The 24,347-nt window shown below is 36.0% G+C and overlaps 1 protein-coding gene across 3 annotated transcripts in view; it reads left to right on the top strand.

The window, feature by feature from the left end:
• The window catches only part of Mob2 (MOB kinase activator 2), a 446,746-nt gene that overhangs the window by 47,748 nt on the left and 374,651 nt on the right, over positions 1 to 24,347 (top strand). Inside the window, exons 1-2 of one of the 3 annotated variants that reach the window (XM_069819271.1) lie at positions 11,176 to 11,614; positions 12,502 to 12,700. The exons of the other annotated variants lie outside the window; for them this stretch is intronic. Of the exons in view, the coding sequence (XP_069675372.1) occupies positions 12,603 to 12,700 (98 nt within the window). The 5' untranslated portion in view covers positions 11,176 to 11,614; positions 12,502 to 12,602. Of the gene's footprint in view, positions 1 to 11,175; positions 11,615 to 12,501; positions 12,701 to 24,347 lie in introns of those variants that run through there. 3 annotated transcript variants of the gene reach the window in all.

The raw sequence follows: 24,347 nt of genomic DNA, 5'->3' as shown, positions 1-24,347 counted from the left end.
TATAAGTGAGGTTCTAGTGTAGTAGTAATAACAATCATCATCAAATTCTGTCGAGGATTAGGCTTCTGGCCTGTTCCACCTCAGGTGAGCTGGTCTTTCCTTCGCTTTTTCGACCTTCCAAGATCTCACTTCCCTTTACGTCTGTAAGCAAATAATCTTTAAGTTAACCTGTCACAGGACATCTGTGATATATGTCCATACCAGTTATCTCGTTAAACTTTTATTGTTTTAGAGATGGCTGTGATGTGTAATTCCTCTCTGCTGTCAGCAGTAATAATAATAATAATAATAATAATAATAATAATAATAATAATAATAATACTTACTGGCTTTTAAGGAACCCGGAGGTTCATTTCCGCCCTCACATAAGCTCGCCATTGGTCCCTATCCTGAGCAAGATTAATCCAGTCTCTATCATCATACCCCACCTCCCTCAAATCCATTTTAATATTATCTTCTCACCTACGTCTCGGCCTCCCCAAAGGTATTTTTCCCTCCGGCCTCCCAACTAACAATCTATATGCATTTCTGGATTCGCCCATACGTGCTACATATCCTGCCCATCTCAAACGTCTGGATTTATTGTTCTTAATTATGTCAGGTGAAGAATACAATGCATGCAGTTCTGTGTTGTGTAACTTTCTCCATTCTCCTGTAACTTTATCCCTCTTAGCCCCAAATATTTTCCTAAGCACCTTATTCTCAAACACCCTTAACCTATGTTCCTCTCTCAAAGTGAGAGTCTTAAGTTTCACAACCATACAGAACAACCGGTAATATAACTGTTTTATAAATTCTAACTTTCAGATTTTTTGACAGCAGAATGGATGATAAAAGCTTCTATACCGAATAATAACAGGCATTTCCCATTTTTATTTTGTGTTTTATTTCCTCCCGAGTATCATTTATATTTCTTACTGTTGCTCCCAGGTTTTTAAATTTTTCCACCTCTTCAAAAGATAAATTTCCAATTTTTATATTTCCATTTCGTACAATATTCTCGTCACAAGACATAATCATATACTTTGTCTTTTCGGGATTTACTTCCAAACCTATCTCTTTACTTACTTCAAGTAAAATTCTCGTGTTTTCCCTAATCGTTTCTGGATTTTCTCCTAACATATTCACGTCATCCGCATAGATAAGCAGCTGATATAACCCGTTTAATTCCAAACCCTCTCTGTTATCCTGGACTTTCCTAATGGCATACTCTAGAGCAAAGTTAAAAAGTAAAGGTGATAGTGCATCTCCTTGCTTTAGCCCACAGTGAATTGGAAACGCATCTGACAGAAATTGACCTATACGGACTCTGCTGTACGTTTCACTGAGACACATTTTAATTAATCGAACTAGTTTCTTGGGAATACCAAATTCAATAAGAATATCATATAAAACTTCTGTCTTAACCGAGTCATATGCCTTTTTGAAATCTATGAATAACTGATGCACTGTACCCTTATACTCCCATTTTTTCTCCATTATCTGTCGAATGGAAAATATCTTATCAATAGTTGATCTATTACGCCTAAAACCACACAGATGATCCCCAATAATTTCATCTACATAAGGAGTTAATCTTCTCAAAAGAATATTGGACAAAATTTTGTACGACGCCAACAAAAGTGATATTCCTCTAAAGTTATTACAGTTAGTCTTGTCCCCCTTCTTAAAGATAGGTACGATTATGGTCTCACCATCCTTCAATTATCTAATATTTATCTTTTCTTCTCCTTCATTATTGATTGCAGTCTCTGAACACTTACATATCACTGAAGAACTACTAAGTAATTTAAGTAGTAACTACTTCACTGCAAATTATATTGGTATTTTACTTCAATTGAGTAGTTTTGATGTGGTGTGCATCATCTTCTGAACTCTAGTGAGGTCCCGCGTATCTTCTGGCTTCCTGTGCAGAATGAGGGCAGTTGTTTACGCAGATTGTTTGTGGACGAGATACTAGTCCCTACCATAGGCGTTTTTGTTGATATATTTGTTTATTTATATTTGATCGTTTCCTCTTTTTAGGATGTGAAACAACTGTTATTTTTGGTGTGTGGATAAGCTTCAGGGCTTCTACCGCGTTGTTTTGGTGTTGGTGGCTGACGTTTCGACCGCTGTGTTGTGGCCATCTTCAGAGCAGTTGTTGGATAAGGAAATAGTCTGCCAGCTCTTATATATATAGTAGTCTCGATGGGGGGAGTAAGATGGCCACAACACAGCGGTCGAAACGTCAGCCAATAACACCAAGACAACGCGGTAGAAGCCTTGAAGCTTATCCACACACCATGTACACCAGCCGCGGAAGCCTACGCGAACACTTAACTGTTATTTTTGTTTATACACGCGAGGTCTAGCCTATTAATATACACTGGTGATGGGCAATAATATTTTTACACGACAGGCAGAACGAAATTTATTAACAAATATCATTTGACATTTGAAATAAATCAGTTAAAATTAAAATATAAAAGAAATTTTACACTACCAAGAGGCAGATACGTTACTCCTACGCTACACACATCTCTTAAGATTGATTAGCCTATCTCAGTGATGTCAAAGCAAGCGCATTTTTCTGACCTTGACGTCGTGCGCGGGCAGCAAGCGCTAAGTATGGAAAGAGGAAGGGTTGTGTATATGAATAAGCAACCTGTTGGATTAAGAAAACAGTGGTGCACAAACTTCAAACGGAACGTGAAATTTTATGTCGTTATTTTTATATGGCTTCTTTCTGTTTAATATTATCTATATTGTCTGTGAAACAAAAGTGCTAACACTGATTTCTTAATATTGCACTTGTGTTTTAAGTCTTAATAACATAATAGAGAGTTAAGAAGGAATATTCACATAAATTCCATAGTAGTATAATATTATACTGTATTAAATGGATGAAACACATCATTCATAAAGAGAGTGATATTCCAAAGAAAGAGATTGAGTATGACATGATAAGTTGGAATTTATATTGATGGTATCTTTAGCCTTACAAAAGTAATCAATAAACTAATCAAAACAATATTACAATACAAAGCAAAGTTACCTAGGTACTGTATCTGTTTTAAGTGTAACTAATATTACATAACAAAACTCTTATCGCATTATGCTTTTAAGGTGATATTTGTGAGCAACTTCCTATCATCAGAATATTAAATTATTTTCTTGAAATCTGCTGAAGCTATAGAGCTGACATTTTTACAACACATGGGCTTATGATGTAACAGTAATTGCTTTGTTAATTCATTTCCTTACAAACAATTTCCATGCGAATATTTTCAAAATTTTCAATACACTATCTTCAGTAATACGTATATACGATATATTAGATTTACGAAAACATTCTGTAAGGCTACGAAATAAAAAATTTCACTTTTCTATACGAAAAGTTGAGAAAATATATGTCTTTTGAATAAAAAAATCAGACTTGTGAAAAATGAGCATTAAAATTAAAACTTACATTCTTATAATGCACTTATACTTCTCAGGCAAATCTAAAAATTAACTTAGAAACAGTTTTAATAAGTTCTCTTCCCTTTATCTATTGAATCAGTGCTGGCCATCCCTGTATATAGCTCGACCAAGCGGCATATACTGCCACTTTCGTCTGTCTCTTTCCTATCCGCTGTAAGCGCTCAGGCTCTCCTGGGCTCTAAAGCGCGCGTTTGCTCCTATGGGCATCAGTTGACATCACTGTTGTAGACGGACGACTTTCAATGAACAAACCTCACAACAATGCCTTCAAGTGTATAGTATAGTTCGTTTACACGTGTGAACCGCGCCGTAGGACTTCACGTTTCTAATCACCTAGAGTCGGCTCATACTTTTTTTTCCGCGAATTGTAGGTGTGATTTAGGAGTCAGACGAACCTTCAACTTGTGACAGAATTTTAAATCATCACCACGTAATGAATTATTGTAGATAGGTTAATGTGTTGCAATGCAAATTATTTTGGACTAGGTAATTACGAGTTAATTATACAAATGGAATAGCAGTGTTCAGCTGGATGCGTGGCGGCCGGCCATCTCGCAGGTATCTCGTCATGAGATCGATACGTTGCGTGATGCTGTTTCCTTGATGTAAACATTTATCCTGAGAACAAGCAGCGTATTGACTGCCGCTCTGCCGCTCTTCCTGGAACGTCCATTACTGAGACAATTGTGCTGGACTGAAGTCAACACATGTCAACCGGCCAGTGTCAAGAGTTCAGCCTCATTTCTTTGCTTGTGCGTCATATGTCTTCAGAAATAAAAGATTTTCTTGAAATTTGGTACCAAACACTCAGAAAGTAGAGTTTACGCAGGGAGGAAAGCCAGTACGTAATAAAACTGAGATTCACAGTATACGCATTTGGCTATAAACTGGTACCTATTAATATTTCTTGCAACTTATCGCCTTGTGTGAAAAGTTTATACAGGGCTATTCCTAAGTCCGTGAAACGTTTTTAAAAATTCATATCTACTAAACTACACAATGGATAACAAATTATTTTACACTGAAATAAAGAGAAACTCTCCAAGTTTTGTTACCTACCTCACAGATTCTCAATGTGTCCATCTTTGTTAATACAGTATACATCCATGTGGTAATTCATCTCGTCTCATACACGCTCTAGCATGTCACGGTTCACCAGAACCACGCCAGCTGTAATTCGGTGGCGAAGTTCCTGGAGATCAGCGGAGACACATAAACAATATCCCCATAAGAAAAGTAATGGAGTTAAATCCGGTGATCGTGGTGGCCACTTCATTAACGCGTCATCTTCTCGTCCTGTGCATCCGATCCATCTCTGTTGAAAATTTTGATTGAAATACTCTCGCACGTTGCTGTGATAGTGACATGGACATCCATTTTGCTGAAAGATGCAGTCATTGCTGTCATTAAGCTGAGGCATCAGCAATTTTATAACATGTCCAAGTAAATTATCCTAGTGACTGTGGGCTCTACAAAGAAAAATGGTCCATACACCTTCTCACCTAAGGTGAGTTTCGCACATGCTCTAGAACTGCGCGGGGATTTTCAGTCCCTCATATGCGCACATTGTGCCGATTAACTTTTACTTTAACTTTTCCGGAGACATGAAAAGTTGCTGCGTCGCTAAAGCTGAGCAAGTCAGCGAAACCGTCTACTTCAAATTTTTAACGCGGTCCTTGCATTATTCCAACACACAAAACGATTGCTTACATTTAGTAAACGCCATTTTGCCACTATTCATAACTACTGCCACCTAGCGATAAATCATTGCAACTAAGCGCGAGCTTTTCTTATTAAAATTTTTTTGAGAGTTTCTCTCTCTAACGCCATATCAGTTACCATGATCTGTTGCGTACTTTATTTATTATTAAACTTCAAAATGTTTCACGGACTTATGAATAGCCCTTTATAACAAAAGGCTCCTCTAATTTTGTTCCAAACTATAGTTGTTACCTTTGTATTGTATCTGTTGTTAATCAATATTAAATCCAGACGTTTGAGATAGACAGGGAATGTAGCACACATGGGTAAATCCAGAAATGTCTGCTGAGTGTTAGTCGGGAGACCTGAGGATAAAAACCTTTGGGGAGGCCGAGACGTAGATGGGAGGAAAATATTAAAATGGATTTGAAGGAGATGGGATATGATGGTAGGGACTAGATTAGTCTTGCTCGGGATAGGGTCCAATGGATGGCTTTTGTGAGAGCGGCAATGAACCTGCGGTTCTCTGAAAGCCATAATTGTAAGTAAATTATTGTTATAATTGCGGCAAGTGTTGCTTTCGCATTCGCTGCGGCTAGTAAATCTTCTTCTTCTTCGTCTTCTTCTTCTTCTTCTTCTTCTTCTTCTTCTCTGTTATACCACTATCGCAGCGTTAGGGGACTCCCTCGATCCCACTTTTTGAATTCCGTTCTGTCTCTTGCTAATCTGCCAAGTTGGCTTACGGTCTTTCCTCTGTTCGCTGGAACTAGTTTAATCCCTTCTTCCCAAGTAGTTCTTGTCTTTCAACTGGTATCTTCTGCCCTAATGGTTTCTTTTCCATAAACTGACCTAATTTACTATCTACATCCAACCGCATAATATGTCCAAACCAGGAAATTTGCCTGTCTTCAATCCTCTTACTCATAGATGACAATAATAGTTCCTCTCGAATTCTCTCATTCCTAACCCGACCTCTACGTGTCTTCCTTGCTTTTATTCTTAAACATTTCATTTGTACTGTATTAACCATATTTGTCTCATTCTTGGTCACTGTCCAATATTCTAGTCTTGGTTCTCTTATCCACCTATTCTTTCCCAAAGATAAATCTACTTAAGGCATAATATGCATTCGTGGCTTTCTGTACTCTTTTTCGTACTTCTCCTTGTAATTTGCCTGTTTGATGTGCCGTTGTTCCCAAAAATACTCATAGCTTTCCACGTGTGTTAATTTGTGTCCATCGCATTTTATCTTAATCTCTTTCACCTGATTATCTGTCCTAGCCACCGTCATGATTTGACTCTTTTTGTAGTTCACTGTCATCCCTCTTTTCCTTTTCCCTTAGTGTTTTTACCCATTCTGTCACCATCTGTTGTAGCTGGTTCTGAATCTGCAATTAATACTATATCATCAGCATAAACTAGAGCTTGGCAATATACCGGTCTTAGGTTTCGCATCCAACCACAGATCTCTTTGTTCTAGCTTTACAGGTCTTCATCCATAAATATTTAATAACAAAGGGCTTAAACTAGCTCCTTGTTTAATTCCTTTTTTCATTATATATGATTCCTATCTCTTATCCTTAAGTCGTATTATGCCTCTCTTTTCTGGAAAGTAGATTTAATTATTATTATAAGTTTTAATGGTACATTGAGGAAGTATGTTGAGGAAGAGGAACAAGCAGGTTTTAGACCTGGAAAGCAAGCTCCAGATCACATATTTGCTTTGAGAATTATTAAGAACTATGCAAATCTAGTCTTTCAGGTGAAGCTCCCTGTAAAGCAGATACGAACAATTTTTCCCTTGAAATTATTCATATCTGCTTTACAGGGAGCTTCACCTGAAAGACTAGATTTGCATAATATATACGTTACTGTGTTCGTTAACAGAAAACCACAATTCCAAGTCACACAGAGATTGTGTGCACTCGTTGTGGGTCTCTGGCGTTTCGTCAGCCCACGCGAGTTGTGTGGATATAAAGGGAAAAGTTGAGACGGTGTCGGGTGGAGTTCCCGGGTAGCTCAGTGGTAGAGCGCTGGTACGTTCAACCAGAGGTCCCGGGATCGATACCCGGTCCCGGAACAATTTTTCCCTTGAAATTATTCATATTATTAAGAACTGTCACACTTTTACTACGTCATTCTACTTTTGACCAATAGAACGGTACGGAAGGACGTGTTTCAACCATTCATGTCTGTTTGTCGCCACAATTTTATCACTTCCCTAGCATTTGTTTGTTTTTATCACTTCCCTAGCATTTGTTTGTTTTCATCACTTTCCTAGCATTTGTTTGTTTTTATCATTTCCCTAGCATTTGTTTCTTTTTTCCCAACATTTCAAACTGAAAATCCTTTGCGGTACTCTAAAACATGCTTTGCGATCGTCGTTTTCCGCATAGATAGTCAACTGAAAATGACAACTTCGTTCAAACGTTTTGGTGCAGCTAACATTAGTGGAATAGAATTTTAGCAACTAATTTATTGTATTAGTGTACTTTATTTTTTCTTCTAATCTTTATATAGATCTACTTTCTCCTGTTTTTCTTTGTTTGCCAACATTTAAAACTGCAAATTCTTTACGGTACTATAAAACATGCTTTGCGATCGTCATTTATTTCCCGCATAGATAGTGAACTGAAAATGGCGTGTTCCACTCGCAGATTTTTCGATAAAATCAAAACCTCTAGTGAGATTACTGTTCATAAGTGGATTGGACATGGAAAATCAGCATACTTGGCCTTTTTAAATCTACAGGCAGCTTTCGACTCAGTACCACGAGAAGAGATCTGGAAAGCATTACATAGTAAATAATCAATTCAGATAATTCAAGATGGCATGGAAGTTGTTGCATTTAATTACTGTTTTCCTGTTCGATGCCTACATCTACGTTCCTGTGTGCATATTCTCGACTTGGAGCTTGCCAACATTTTATATGTCATGTGACACTTGCATCGCACCGTCGTGTTCGTCAGTATGGAAATATAAAAGCGTAGGAATTTTATCCACGAAGCCAGATTTACATTTATCGGGTCAGAGTCACCCAGTTGCGTGGCTTCCGTGCTCCGATTGGTTAGCTGCCTACGCTAATGCGATTATCCTGGTAAACGTGTTAACATTCATGCACCAGAAGGAATCCAGCAACACTTCAGTCAGTCTGTGTCTGTGCATGTTTGGAAACGGGAACGCCTCTCTCTTCTGTTTTTATTTTTCTTTTTTGCTTCTTGTGCTTTTGTTAGGGGTGCAAAAATCGCATTCAAGCGTAATATTCTTTTATCGCTTCTCTTGGTCTGTATTTGTTTTGAACATTTTTAGGGTTAGCACTGTTTTACGACGGCCATTTCTTAGATACTCGGTTGAGGAGGAAGAAATAGAAAGTTGTCGAGAGCTTGGTATTGGCTTGCTGTGACTTTAGGAGAAATTCGTAGCATACAGAAATGTAAAAATGTAATTTATGGAATTTTGTACGTATTAGATGTTACTTTATCTTGCAGTCGTTGCTTGTCGAATTTATTAATTCAGTACTCTACATTCTGGATATTTCGTAAGGTGTAAGGTCGGTCTTGTATGTGGAATGCAGTTTACTGAAAAAGAAACTCTAAAAACCGCACGATTATAATATACTTCAGTGGTTGCCGAACACCACGAAATTTTGACGTAATAGAAATGCAACCCGCACACCACTATCGCAGGGAGAGGGTTGGAGTGGGTATCTCCTCAGGTAATGCAGTGAATAACAGTGCAGAGACGGACTGTGACCAAAAAATAAAAACAATACAATATTCTTCTACTTACTAACTACAAGCACTTTTTTCCGTGTTAAACGTTATTCTCCTATTCATTATTTTTGTATTATTAATAAAATAAAATATATTTTCTTATTTACCATAAAAAGAATGTGTATTTTAGACCTACATCAGCAGATATTTTTGAAATTAGAAAAACGTACCAGGCTGGCCACGAAGTTCTAAATTACACTACATATTAAAAAAAAAAAGTCGAAGTATTTTACCCCGATTAAGACATAGAAGCCGATACTTTTTATTGTTCGTTTATTAATAAAATATTCAATTTACAAGTAAGGCGTGGTAGTCTTTGTAACAACGTACATTGTTCTTTTATACTTCATTTAAAGTTTTACAACACATTAAGTATCTCATATTTTTACCATCTGCACAAAAGAAATACTTTTGCTCCCATGCTCCTTAAAATTAAGTTTTTACATATTATCTGTTTTCTGTTTTGGAAAAGACATCGAAACATATTATCCTACACACTTGTAACATTACATGTGTACGTCCGCTGCTGATAAATGTCTTGTCTTATATCGAAGTGAAGGCTGTAAACAGAGAGTGGGGGTATGATGCCATGGTTACGCTTGAGTGAAGGCAGGAGCATGTGTCGCGACACAGCTTTTGGCGATCACTGTTATACAGGGTGGCCCACTTAACTCTTTCACCTCCAATAGCGTGTGAAATATTTCAGATATAAAGAAACCGACAATTATGTAAGTTAAATTACATCGAATGGGACATCTGATACAGGTAATGTATTATTACACATAAAATAATTTTCAAGATATTTGAGTCAATTTTCTGTTATTAAATGGAAACCAACTATGTTTTGTATTGCAAATGATGCGTTAGCTTTGTCTAATAACAACTGGCTACTTTACTGACTGACTGAATATCACCGGTAAGAGTAAACATAAGCAATGTCTGACCAAGGATCGAACAGGAGGAGGACAATTCTGGTTACAGTTGTTCGTCAATTAAATCACAATCACAATGTACTGTACATTTTAATGTTATGGAAATATTGCACATGGTGTAGTGATACATAAAATTAGTGTACACTGAGAAATAAACAACTATTCTCAAAAAACAAAATCTCTGGTGTGCAATCAGATTTCTCGCCAATGTCTTATTGTTAAATTGGCCAGCACAAAACTGAAAAAATAAGGGTTGTATTGGGTAGTGTACAGTACTATGGGTGTGTTCGATCTTCATTTACGTCAACATTATGAACTAGGCACAAGGAAGTGTGCGTCAGACATTGTTTATGTTTACTCTTACCAGTGATATTCAAACAGTCTGTAAAGTAGCCAGTTGTTATTAGATAGTGCTAACGCAACATTAGCAATACAAAACATAGTTGGTTCCCATTAAAAGAAAAAGTTGACTCTAATACCTTGAAAATTATTTCATGTACAAAATGTAATATGCGTTACAAGAGCGGTATGTTGAAGTTTTCATGTTCGAGGAAAAGTTTGAAAAAGCGAAACGTAGTTGAGCTTTTTTTAATTTCCGAGAATTGAAAGAAAACATACCGCTCGTGTATCGTACATTATTTTGTGCGAAGATCGTTTATTACATACCTGAAAGAGGAATTTCTAATTAGTTGCAATGAAATCTCCATCTTGGTTTCTGTTCAATGACGGCAAATTTGCAAAACAAAAATATCTATCTTCAACATTGTTGCTTTAAAATGTTTTCTGTGTTTACTATGCTCCTGCAGGCCGTGATATACGTCTGTCTTTTTTTCCCCCCCAGTCTATGATGAGTCTGGAATCTTGTTGATTTTTTCACGGCTTCCTTAATGTTACTTGCATCACGAATGCAGTAACTTTAGTGGAGTTGTAGAGTTTACTTAATTTTTGCAAATATTTAAAAACAATAATTGACAGTGCAATTTAGGTGAAATTGCAGTGGTAAGTTTCCAATTTATAATTATTACTATATTGAACGTCTCTAAAAATAATATGTTAGAAGCCTAAAGCAGTAAAATCAATACGTCACTTAAGCGGTAAGAAGAGGAAAATTGTTATGTGTGTTAGGTTGGGAATATTGAATGTGGAATTTTAGACTTTCCGCGGATTGGTTTTGTGCGGAAATCAAGCAAATTCGCACGATCTCGCACAAAATACATTACGTGTATCAGGTGTCCCCTTCGTTGTAATTTAAATTGTAATTGTCGGTTTGTGTATATCTGAAATATTTCACACGGTATCGGAGGTGAAAGAGTTAAGTGGGCCACCCTGTATATTTTTTGTACTCCAGCGTTATAAACATTCTTTATTCATTACTAGTATCTAAACTGGTCTTTCGTTCAGCGTCCTTAGCAACCTAAACAAAGGCTTTATTCACAGCGCTGAATACTGTTACTATTAATCTTAAAAGTCGATCCATGGCGTACTGTAACTACTAAAGATTCTGTTCTCTTTGGACATCGTAGAATAGTATGTTTTTATTATGAGAGTAGATTAAATTCTTCTAGAAAATTTATCTTTTTGTTGTGGTAATAAAATTATATATGGGACCTGTGTGTGTGGCGTGTATTTCCAGTCGTACAAAAAAGTACCACTTTACACACAAATAACATAAATAACTATTATTAAGACTTATCTCGATGTTTTGTGACGAATTCTGGAGATCTACAATTACTTTTACCGCAGGTAACAAATACCTTTCTTTCCCAATACTTCACATAACGTTTCATGTGGCACGTGGAAAATTTAGTCGTATCTGTATTGGCAACTTTAATAAAATGTTAATTATTTGACTCATTGACTTCTTTTTTAAATAAATTCTTATAGTCTAAACACAGCATAATCGTATACTTTCGCGACATTGATATGAAAGTAAATCTTTTGCTTTAAAATAAACAGTGAAATTTACAGTGATGTGTGTCTGTCGGTGTTTAAATTTTCCGGCCTGTTCAACAAAAATACATAGATATGTATCGTATATTTACGGAATCAGTTTGTTACAAGATTAAATGCATTATGTATTTGAAAATATATGCAAAAGCCCGTAGCTTTTATTACCTATTAATATGCGACTATAGACCTATATGCTTTTTAATATGAAACTGAGATAATGCAATAGGATGAAAGTCTAGCCGTATTAGTGTTCATTAGAAAATGTTTGAAACGAAATGATTTAATTTTTAATGCCATTTTAGACAATCTCAGCCACATTCCACTGTTCAGATAAAATGTAAATGCGACCAGCTGTATCTTTAACCTGTTGGGTAAACTGCTGTGAAAATATCTGATTCTAATTGATATTCATTTAGTTGTGAGTTGTGGATCGACGCCAAAAGCCTTATGTTTTGTTTTTAATTAAAAAAAAAACTAGTGTTGATGTAATACTGCAGGATTTATTTTTTCAACAGAATGTTGCATATTTACTTAGTAAAATAAAATACAAAGTAGCGTTTGTTTTACCAAGCAAAACGAGCTCTTTTTTATAACCCTTGACTGAATTGTAACATTATAAAACGTATCTAGAATTGTTTGCAGGGTGGCAGAGTTTGATTTTTATATTTTATATTCGGCAGACCACTTGAATGTTATATTAAAATAGAAAATAATCCTGATGTAAGAAGAGCCTCAACTTCTCTATAAGTAGATTAAGAATTCTAAGAAGTGAACAGGAACGATGTTCCCCTTCATGAACAGCCGCAAAGTGGTGAAATACACGACCATCAACAGTGACCTTGTTCTGGATGTGGATGAAACAGTCACTTGCTTCTGCAGGTAATATCAGTTAATATATTTGCATTGCCGTTTATAGGGTACGCATATATTATAGAGTTATTGAAATGCAACTAGAAAAACTAGCAGATTGCTACTTACGTAAGATACCGCTAGTACAAATATCAGTTAATATATTTGCATTGCCGTTTATTTATATATTTATACAGGGTGTAAACTAAATAAACTGCCAAAATTATATAGACAGTACATAGCGTCTGCTGAAGAAATTGTCTAGTGATATTTAATTATTTCTTATAATTTCATTTTTAATTTGTAAAATATGATGTTTTTAAGATTGATTGTAGTCTAATATTTGTTTATAAAGTTGAACTTGGTTATAACGACCTTAAAAATTATGTTGTTATAAACGAGTGTAGTAGTAACCGAGATTCAACTTTATCAATCTAGTGAGGTGGAAAATGAAAAATAACAAAATTAATTAGACTTATTTTAGATTAAATGTATTAACTTTTAAGCCTACAATGAACATAATAAAATGCACGTAGACCTACAATTATAAATACAGTATTCTGTATTAAAACAGTTTGTTCAGTACTCACCAAACTACTTTACTTAGAAGTGAAGTAATCAGTCATTTTACTCTGTTGTCTTCTACTTGCCCAATGCACACTTTCTAGGGCTAAATTACGTTCTATGTTCATAATTTCAGTTGCAATTTCACTGCTCCCTTTCCTAGCTTCATAGAACATGTTCATAATTCTAATGACTTCTAAAGCGTCACTCACTTTTAGTGGCCATACTGCGTTAAAATGCGTGCACTTAGTGAAAACTTCCTGTCGAAACTGATATAATACCGCATGAATTCGGGCAGGTTACAATGGGGTGGGGAATCCGCCTGCATTCCAGAGGTCTATGACAGAAGGAGACTGTAAAGAATTTGTCAGGGTCAGATTTCAACAAAATATTTCTTAAAATACTTTGGTTCTTAGAAAATCTTATTCCAAACTGAGGTTGAAAATGACGTTATATGCGAGGTAGACGCATATGCGTTTGTCGTATTAAGCAAGGTAGGAAAGCATATGTCTTATGGGGAATTAGTCGGGACCACAGAATATTTGACGTTATAGGCGAGGTGTCGCACAAAACGAGGTCGCTATAACCAAGTTATACTGTATTTAGACTGAAGGTGAATGCCACTGCCAATGACCTTGCGCCCAACACATACCAATACACAATAGAGTATAAACGATTGCTCCAGCATACGTATCGGGTAAAGTAAATAATGACTACCCTCATTAGAAAAAAATAGGCTCACAAAAAACATTGTTTTTCTTTTCTGGGAAGACAATAGCAGTTACAGAAAAGAATTATGTGACTCTTTTCTCCAGATGTTTGTGCTCTAGCACGTCTTTTTTGGCAGTTTGTATCGTTTACACCCTATATTTAAAGTCGCCATCATTATGAATACAACTTCTGCCGTCGCCATTATCATTATAGACGGTTGTATTTTATAAGGACCATCTATCACCATTATCACTACCATAATTCTCTACATATAGATTTGTTAATCATCATAATTATCATACAGTTTTATTACCACCGCTATCATAAATTTTAGTCAGTACATCTCACTTGACGATGTGTGTCAGAAGAATTGTTTGTATGCATCTGAAGTCTGATTAATGCAATATGTAAGCTAGTCAGCGATGTATGCAATGGAGGGGGTTAGGAACTGGCCACCTTACTCCATTATCTCCTGGCTTAGTTGCCTCATAAGTTATGCCTTATTGGTGTCACTTATGAGATTCAAACTTGTCTTCAGACAGTTGACTAAACAATACAGCCGTTTTCGATTTCGAAACAGTTTGACCTTGAATACGTAGCATGTAGTGACTTTTAGTGCCCTCCGTAGAAATGTGTACCCTGTTTCCCACTTTGTGCGCGCTTTAAGTTGGTCTCTTATGTCACGAGACGTCCTGTAGTGACATCTGTTGCCTTAATACGTTTCACAAAAACATGTGTTAGCTAAGCAGAGAAATATATGACATGGAGCCCTTGGCTTCACTTTCTTTGAGAATGAAACCGTGCAAAGAATTGTTGTCGTGTCTTAAATGTGCATTGTCCTTGACCAGTTTTGAACCCAGGCTTACTAGACTTAGTATCACTTGGTATCGAATCACTAGTCTCGTAACCACTAAGCCACCGGAGACAATTTCAAGTTTATGTTTAAAACTGACCTCGCGAAGGTTTCTTCGCTCTGCTAGAATTCTATTTTTCTCTTAGTTTGTAATTGTATATTTGAAATTGGATCCGGACGTCTTACTGGAGTGAAATTTGAAACCGTAGCTGCTTTTAAATGCAGTGCTCATCAAGCAAATCTAACCTTCCCGTTCGCCGTGCCTATCCGGCCACTTCTCCGTCGCAAGTGTGATGCGGGGTTGCCTAGAGAAAGTTTGCAGGTGCACACGTGCGGAGCTGTGAATCACTCACTCCCACACCTCTCTCGCGAAATGGGTAAGGGAAATGAGAACTCCACTCTTGCACTCAAGGTTGTCATGTCATTCAGCAACAAACTCCGTCTTCTGTGTTTTCCAGAAGTTTGAGCACACGTAGAACATATATTCCAACTATTTGAAAAGTTGTATGCAAGTGCAGGAGGTCGGTAGAAATGGACTTGACGGATGTTCTGCCTGCTATGTAAATTGCGAGTTGTAACTGCTAGATCATTACGTCATTTACCTATATTAAAATAACGATGATTTGAAGAATGACACGTACTCTTGCGGGAGTGACAAATTTACGTGATCAACCAAAATAAAAGTTGAAAGTTAGAGCACTATTACACGGGAAACATGTAAACGTCATCTCACATGCGGATGTTTATACTGTAAACAAAGAGAAGGGGCAGTCGACTTTTCCTATACTTGAGATTCGGTTGTACTGAAATGTTTACGCACTCTATGTGTGTATTCGCAAGAAATACGTAGTTTTGTTAAATGAGAACTAGTTTTGGAAATGAATAAAGTGATAGTTTTAACTTCACTATTGACAGAGAATTCTGTGGGGGGGGGGAGATAATTCAAGGCTAATAGAATCTAAAAAATGAATAATTATTTTGCACTAATGTGTCTGTTGTTACAATTTCCAGTCAAATGATTTATCTTCTGTTATAAAAGGTTCAATTTACGAACATTTTTGTCTTACTTAAGGCACATTCAGGTTACAGTAAATCACTGTTTACACATTTAAAAGAACGAAAGAACTATCTCAAAATTAAAATATAAAATTACATTAACCAACATCTTACAATTAACATTCATTTGCACTATATGGTTATTCGTGAACACTTTTTTTCTAAGAATGACTGAGCATAACACGTAATTTAAAATGCTTTAAAGCCAAGTTCAACTGGATACATATCACAGCCGATGGTTATGTTGCTTTTGTCTGTACAATTGAACCTGTGACTTGAACGTCCCAACTCCACTTTCTGGCCAAAATGAATTTTTTTATTATTATTATTACTTATTTGTAGTCACAAGGAGAGGACACGCTCTGTATATCACCGAATTAAATAAGATTTTGTGACATGAAAGTACAAGACGTACTGTTTAAAGTCATACCTGGTATGGGTGGCCAATGATCCCTCGTTTTGAAAATATTGGCTATTGTTTGTGACATACTTCCGTTAGGTGTCTAATAGGAAAACATTAGACTGTGTAATGGCGTAGCTCATATGGTTGGATGCTGAGTTGTCATCCAGGCAACCGGGCCGGAATTTCTCTAAAAGGCATTTATTCGAATTCATTTTGTGCGGACAGCAGTGTTCCCGTGCATAATGAAATTTAAGTTATATACGGGGAAAAAAATCGAACCGCGTGTGCACTGATGTCCGCAAGAAATCCATTCGAACAAATGCCATTTCGAGACATTCCGTATCATGTGAACGACCCTTTACGAGATTCATGGATTTTCTGTCTCGATAAAAATCGATTAAAATAGGTCACGACTTATTCCTCAATAATGCTGATTGAACTCTGCAGTTGAATTATTATTATTATTATTATTATTATTATTATTATTATTATTATTATTATTATTATTACTTACTGGCTTTCAAGGAACCCGGAGGTTCATTGCCGCCCTCACATAAGCCCTCCATTGGTCCCTATCCTGAGCAAGATTAATACATTCTCTATCATATCCCACCTCCCTCAAATCCATTTTAATATCTTCCCATCTACGTCTCGGTCTCCCTAAAGGTCTTTTTCCCTCCGGCCTCTCAACTAATACTCTATATGCATTTCTGGATGCGCCCATACGTGCTACATGCCCTGCTCATATCAAACGTCTGGATTTAATGTTCCTAATTATGTCAGGTGAAGAATACAATGCGTGCAGTTCTGTGTTGTGTAACTTTCTCCATTCTCCTGTAACTTCATCCCTCTTAGCCCCAAATATTTTCCTAAGCACCTTATTCTCAAACACCCTTAACCGATGTTCCTCAAAAGATAAATTTCCAATTTTTATATTTCCATTTCGTACAATATTTTCGTCACGAGACATAATCATATACTTTGTCTTTTCGGGATTTACTTGCAAACCTATCTCTTTACTTGCTTCCAGTAGAATTCCCATGTTTTCCCTATTCGTTTGTGGATTTTCTCCCAACATATTCTCCTAACATTATTATTATTATTATTATTATTATTATTATTATTATTATTATTATTATTATTTCTTCTATATTTGACCTTGATGTGAACCTCATGACGTTTATAGCGAATATATTCAGTCCTTCAATATTGACGTCAGTGGGTGGAAACACACGTAAGCATTATTTGTTTTTCTTAGGAAGGTCTTTTGTAATCACATGGACTGAGTCGAGCTAGCGAACTAGAAAGTTATATTGCTTTGTGGTATGAGTCAGTGTAATGTCGGAGTGCTGTGTGAATAATAATGGTCTTGCCTCGCGAGATTACGATGTCTGTCGCGTGATTCGTTCGCTAACACATGTTTTGCCCTGACGTGACATAATTTCTTGGCTTGATTCCTTAAATTGAAATGTACCTTTGCTCTTTCTGTGATTTATACAAATTCTTCGGTTTAAATCTGAATCTGTTTTCTGGCCCAATATCTCGTGTTCGTTGCGTCCCGGGGATGAATGTCAAGTTTTTATTCATGTATTTTATTACTATCTCTGACTGGAAGTGAAATTTATATTGCACCTGCATGCAGAGTTCCTTGAGCATTCGTTATTCATGTTGTAGTCAAACAACGCGATGCAGGAACTGAGAAATTCACAGTTAAATACGAATCCCAATCAAAATTACGAGTCCTATGACCGTGTGCACCATTCTCGATCATCTAGCCCGTTTATCAGCAATCACGGAAACATGGTCAATTCTTGACAATGATCAAGTTACAGGTGCGGTGCACCGACATTTTCCCTCTATCAACTCAGTACCGTCAGCTGACGGTACGCTCACTTCAGAAGAAACATCTGAGCGCTAGGTTACCGCGTATAAAACAGCGAACGAACGTACTCTGTCAATTATCGCTTCGTTTTTGTTTGTCGGACTGTTTCAAACATCCTCGCAGTTTTCAAATAACAAGTTTCAATAATCATGGAAGAAAAAAAGAAAAGAGCACCCAACTTCTCACAGTTCGAAGTGGGAATTCTTTCAGATCTCGTCAGCAATTCTGCATCCATATTAGAAAATAAAAGTACTAACGGAAGTTCTCTAAGAGAAAAGCAGGCTACCTGGTTAGATTTAACCTCACAATTCAACATGAGTTATACGTGTTTACATAATTCCACATAATTTTTAACGTAATTTATACAGTGGTTATTTCATATTATTGATAATAATTGGGAAAATTTCAGTATGCGGATACCTCACTGACAATTATCTTGAAATAGGCTACTAAAAAGAGCAGATTTGTATGTGTTTGTAGAATGCTCATCATCTAGCTTACGAAAAGACACATTTCGGTGCCAATAATTTATTTTGGAAAATTTCAGTATACGGATACCTCGCTAACAATTATTTAAAAATAAAAAAAAAGTAATTCCTCTGTGTATGTCGAATACGCATCGTCATGCATACGAAAAGGAAGTTTTTAGTGCCAATTTATTTTTTTGTGCACAAGGTTGGAATTTTGGAGTAAGAGGGAAAGAAAGTATCCTTGTTCAGAATTTTATCCATTGATTTTGTGTTCACAAGGTTGGAATTTTGGAGTAAGAGGGAAAGGAAGGTATCCGTGTAATTTCTCTTAATTCAAGCGTAAATAGCCTAATTGTCCAAAACGTCATGTAGGTCCTAATAGTTTCAAACGGCAAATTTATAGCTAATAAGCAGGGAAAGGATTTATATGTAAATACATATTTACTTATAAAGCTAATATAATTTATATTTTGCATTATCTTTATGTTTCACAATGTGTAGGGTTGAAAAATCCTACTTTTATTTTCCATATTTTTCCATATTTTAGAGTTTAGTACATATTTTCGTTAATTTCCATATATTTTCCATATTTCATATAAAACAGTCCATATTATATTAGGTTTAACAATAAAACAAAACAAAATTCCATTAACTTTTAAAAATACATTTCAACAATAGAGATTTAAACACATGTTCAGTAATCCCTTTAACATCAGAGTTATTTGAAAATTAGCAGTCCTATCAACAATGGGAAAGTAAGTTACAAAACTGTATTAATTTAATTTAAAATTTTTAACAGACTTCAGTTGTGCAGCTCAACAGTTAAATGCCAGTCAGAGTACACATAGGTTCAGTTTTGTAAATCATACTATAAAGACGGTAAATATGCCAAAAGCACGTCATTCAGTCAATTTAAAATCAAAACTAACAAGTTACATTTCAGAATTTAAAGAAGATGGTTTATCAACTGACAATAAAATATTATTTTGTAATTTGTGTCAGTGTGCAGTATCATCTACACAAAAGTTCCTGGTGCAACAACACATTACAACTAGTAAACATCAGGCCAACAAACAACTAAATTCCAAGCAGAGACAATTGTTTTTAACACAACCAACAACATCGAATGTAAGATCTGAGTTTAACATCGACCTGTGCCGTTCTCTCATCTCTGCTGATATTCCTCTCTACAAACTAAAGAATAAGGTCTTCAGGGAATTCCTTGAAAAATATACTCAACATACAATCCCGGATGAGTCAACACTTAGGAAGACGTATGCTCCATCCATCTACGATGAGACAATACAGAAGATAAGAGATGAAATTAAAGATAGTTCAATTTGGGTTTCCATTGATGAGACTCCCGACAAAGAAGGTAGACTTGTTGGTAATGTAGTTATCGGTTTGTTAAGTGAACAATATTCTGAACGAATTCTTTTACATTGTGATGTTCTAGAAAAGTGCAATAACAAAACTATAGTTAAACTGTTCAACGAAGCTATGGGTATCCTGTGGCCAAAGGGTATTATGTACGATAATGTGTTATTCTTTATTAGCGATGCTGCCCCTTATATGGTCAAAGCTGGACAAGCATTATCTGTTGTATATCCTAAATTGACTCATTTTACTTGTGTGGCGCATGCATTTCATCGTGTGGCAGAAGTGGTCAGAGACAATTTCCCTAAAGTAGATTTGTTGATTTCATCAGTGAAAAAAGTATTTCTCAAAGCTCCCAGTAGAGTTAACGTGTTGAAAGAAATGTACCCTGAAATTCCATTGCCACCAAAGCCAATTTTAACTAGATGGGGTACATGGCTAGAAGCAGTTGAATATTATGCAGAACATATAGACTCTATTAACAATGTTCTCCTTGCATTGGACTCTGAAGATGCAGTCTCAATTGATACTGCGAAAACAGTTACCTGTGACATAAGTGTGAAGAATGACTTAGCTCACATTCAGCATACATTTTCATGCATCATAAAAACGCTCAAAAGTCTCCAAAATAGGCACCTTTCACTATCTGAAAGTTTTGAAATTATAAATAGTACTGTGGAACAACTGAATCGTGGTAGAGGTAAAGTTGCAGATGCAGTAAGAGCTAAGGTGGACACTGTACTTTCAAAAAACCCTGGATATGAAGAACTACAAAAGGTTGTTGCTGTGATGAGTGGTGAATCAACAGTGAAGATTAACTTGGACTTATCCCCAGCAGACATTGTGAAATTGAATTATGTACCAGTTACTTCTTGTGACGTCGAACGCTCTTTTAGTCAGTATAAATCTATCCTCAGAGACAATAGAAGAAGATTCACTTTTCAGCACTTGAAAGAAAGGTTTGTAACCTATTGTTATGGTAACAGACAATAAAAATTGTGTTTTGTTGAAACTACATTGGAAGATAAGGTACGTCCATTATATTTTTTGTTTAGTTTGATTAAAATGTACCAATATTTAACGTACATAGTCATTTTTTTATAATTTTAAGTCCATATTTAATTCCATATTTTGGTAAAAATCCATATTTAATTCCATATTTTGGTAAAAATAACTACATATATATTTACATATTTCATATATTTTTAGTCCATATAAATCCGTTCCCTGCTAATAAGTGATAATATCTCGCATTCTACAAAGTGGTCATTTAGTTTTACTGTATTATTACCGGCATAGAATAACTACTTTATTACTATGTTAACAAAATTGGACAGTTAGGCCTAAATAATATTTTGTCCTCAAGTAAAGTCCCGAACTTCCAAAGCAGAAACATATATAAAACATTAGTCTATTTTGAGAAAAAAAAATTTATTATTCATCTACAAACTTACTCTTTCTACAATAACACCAATTCTGTTATTTCCGCAGTGATTTGCGTGTTCAAGATACATCATTTCATCTTCAATTCCATCAAGTACGTCAAATCGTGCCGCCATTTTGGTTTTCTTGACATGACCATGTTCAATTCAAGATAATCGGTCCCACATCCGTGATCAAATTTGATCATCATCAACCGCTTGTTTAACTTTGATCGAGATTGATACTCCGCAAATTGGCGTTGAAGATGGTCAAGTACCGACTTAACCATGGTCAAATTTTAATCGAGAATGGTGCACATGGGCATTAAAGATTATTTTCTGAACCAGATATCCTTAATTCAGTTCAAAAGCGATGGATGTAGAGGATCAAAGTTACATGGTTAACTCTGCTTTCTTTTTCTTTCTTTCTTTTTTTTTTTTTTTACGTAAAACGCTTATGCTCATCACATTCTAGAAATCTGGTCACACTTTCTGTTAATACGGTGATGTCATTATTTGTCAAGAATAACCTTTATTCGAAATCCATTAACTAGTGGCTGCCGAAAGACAAAGCTTAGAATACAAGAGAGAAATGTATGAACAAGACATAGTAAATATAAAATTAATATTATAATCAGGAGGCAAGAACATGAATTAACAAAGAAATTGGATAGTAATGGTTAAGTAGAATAAGGTTAACAAAGATTTAGTTCGAATATAAGTGATTTTTGAAAATGGTTAGAGAACCTTTCAGGGCTGAAATAGCTGAGTTAATGAATTTTGTTGAGATGCCAAATTTCCTACAGAATATACCAAGGTACTAGGTATTGGTCCCTTCGCACCAATCATTAAACCTATAACTTCAATGGACGATAGATGGTATTTCTCGTCGAAGTACGGTACTATAGTCGCGACGCTGTTATTCCCGGCGTGACTCCTCCTCTTTGCTCGTCGGCCTTATAGGCTTTGACGTTAACAACTTTTGTCGGGTTTACTACGCTGCCATCTAGTTGTTACATAAGGAGTCACGTCATAATTCCTATTTGAATTGCATTAGAGACTATACTGCCATCTCGTGTTCGTTTACGGCGTACGGGTGGCGATCCTGGCGGTTGTTCTCTTCAAAGTGCTGCCGATTTTAACATAGCGATGAGTTATCTGTTACATATACGATCTAGGGTCTTAGGAAGTGAAGGCTCTATAAAGTCTAGGTAGGTATTATCATTCGTCATTTTTGTTCCTTCGTTGCCGACCTACCATACGAAGAATCTATTTGCCACACCGTTAAACATTATCATGTCGTAGCTTCTATGATAATAAATCAAACGCACTGTAATTCAGAAAATAATTGAGCGGCAAATAACGTCTTCGTGTGCTTTCTGCGAACGCCAACGAAAGAGTCAAAATGGCGGGCGATTATATTAAGTATTTATCGAGCCTTAAGAAATGAATAACGTCTTCATCAGCGAATCATAACACGCACACGTTTAAATGTAGCCGACCTGCAACGCGATTGGCTGCCGGAAATTAGAGCGACGGGACTAGAATGGTTCATAGATAGCTCATTTCTCATTATGAACTTCAATTGGTTGATTGGCAGTAGTCTCTGTTCTTATTGTGGGTCAATTATATATCCTGTAGATGATTTGTCAGGTGAAATAGCGATCATGTCTATTCTTGTACAAGATTCATCTTGTGAAATCCCATGTACCGCTTCATATAGAAGGTATTGTTTTTCTCCTAAGGCGTCAGCAATTGATGTTCTTATGTAGTGATGACGGGTATTCTTCAGTGTCTTACCAAAAGGGCGAAACCCTAAGACAGCAGGCTTGGATGTCTGAAATTGAGGTGTTCTCTGGAACAAGAACTAACTACAAAATCTGAATTCAAGTTGAGATATTAGAGCATCAAACATTTTAAAATATTTCTAGAGGGTGCTATGTCTGTTGGAGGGAAATAATTTTTTGTCAGAAGAAAAAATGTGTTATTAAGATTAAATACATGCTGGAAACGGAAAAACGACGTAACGTACATTTATTTGTTATCCCAAGGAACGTCTCAATTATGATCTTTAAAAAAATTGTTACGAATCCAGCCAGCTGTGATGAAAAAATGAATGACATCATAACGAATTCGTTATTATCAGTATACAAATGGAGATGATTAATAAATTGGGGTAGTATAAAGGCAGATAGGCAAAATAATATAGTCGAATTCTAAAATACTTAACTGTGGTATTAATTTCCAACTGAATCCAATTCTCTGTAATGACGTATCATTATTCATTACAATTTCAAACAACTGGTTGGCGTCAGATTGATGTGTGAATCGTTTCGACTACCATTTGCGTTGTTGTCTCGAGACTAGGCCCCATGGAATAGGAGGCAATTGTGAAGAAAATGACGAGGAATTTAAATTCGGGGAGTGCAAAAAGAGAAAAGAAATATTAAACTTTAATTTAACATATCAAACATCCTTAGAATCCCAACCATGTTCACAATAACAATCACGAACACCATAAACGTTTCACTCAAATAGGGAATTCATCGACTCCCTATATCACTTCTTTCTAACTTTTGTTTCGTAGTCTGCAGAATTTTATCCAAATTTAGTTTGATAAAGCTTCAGTAGATTCTGACTTATATTTCATGGTCATCATCATCATCATCCTTCACGAATTAGGCCTCTCTAGACCTGTTTCGGCCCCATCTAGCAGTCTTCTTAAAGGTCTTCCTGGTCGACGATGTCCTCTAGGTTTATTTTGCATCATAATTTTTGGGATTCTTGAATTTTCCATTCTTCTTACATGATCTAGGCAATTGAATTTGTAATTTCATGGTTAATTCATGTAATATATTTCGGCATGACAAATTCTACCTTCTCTCTAAGCCTTGTATCATCCTCATTGATTTTCATTTAACACGCTGTCCGTTAAATCCT

The sequence above is a fragment of the Periplaneta americana genome, chromosome 2 (genome assembly GCF_040183065.1).
Source record: "Periplaneta americana isolate PAMFEO1 chromosome 2, P.americana_PAMFEO1_priV1, whole genome shotgun sequence".
NCBI lineage: Eukaryota > Metazoa > Arthropoda > Insecta > Blattodea > Blattidae > Periplaneta > Periplaneta americana.
Note: the sequence above shows the minus strand (reverse complement) of the source record. Positions and strands in the feature narration are given on the sequence as shown.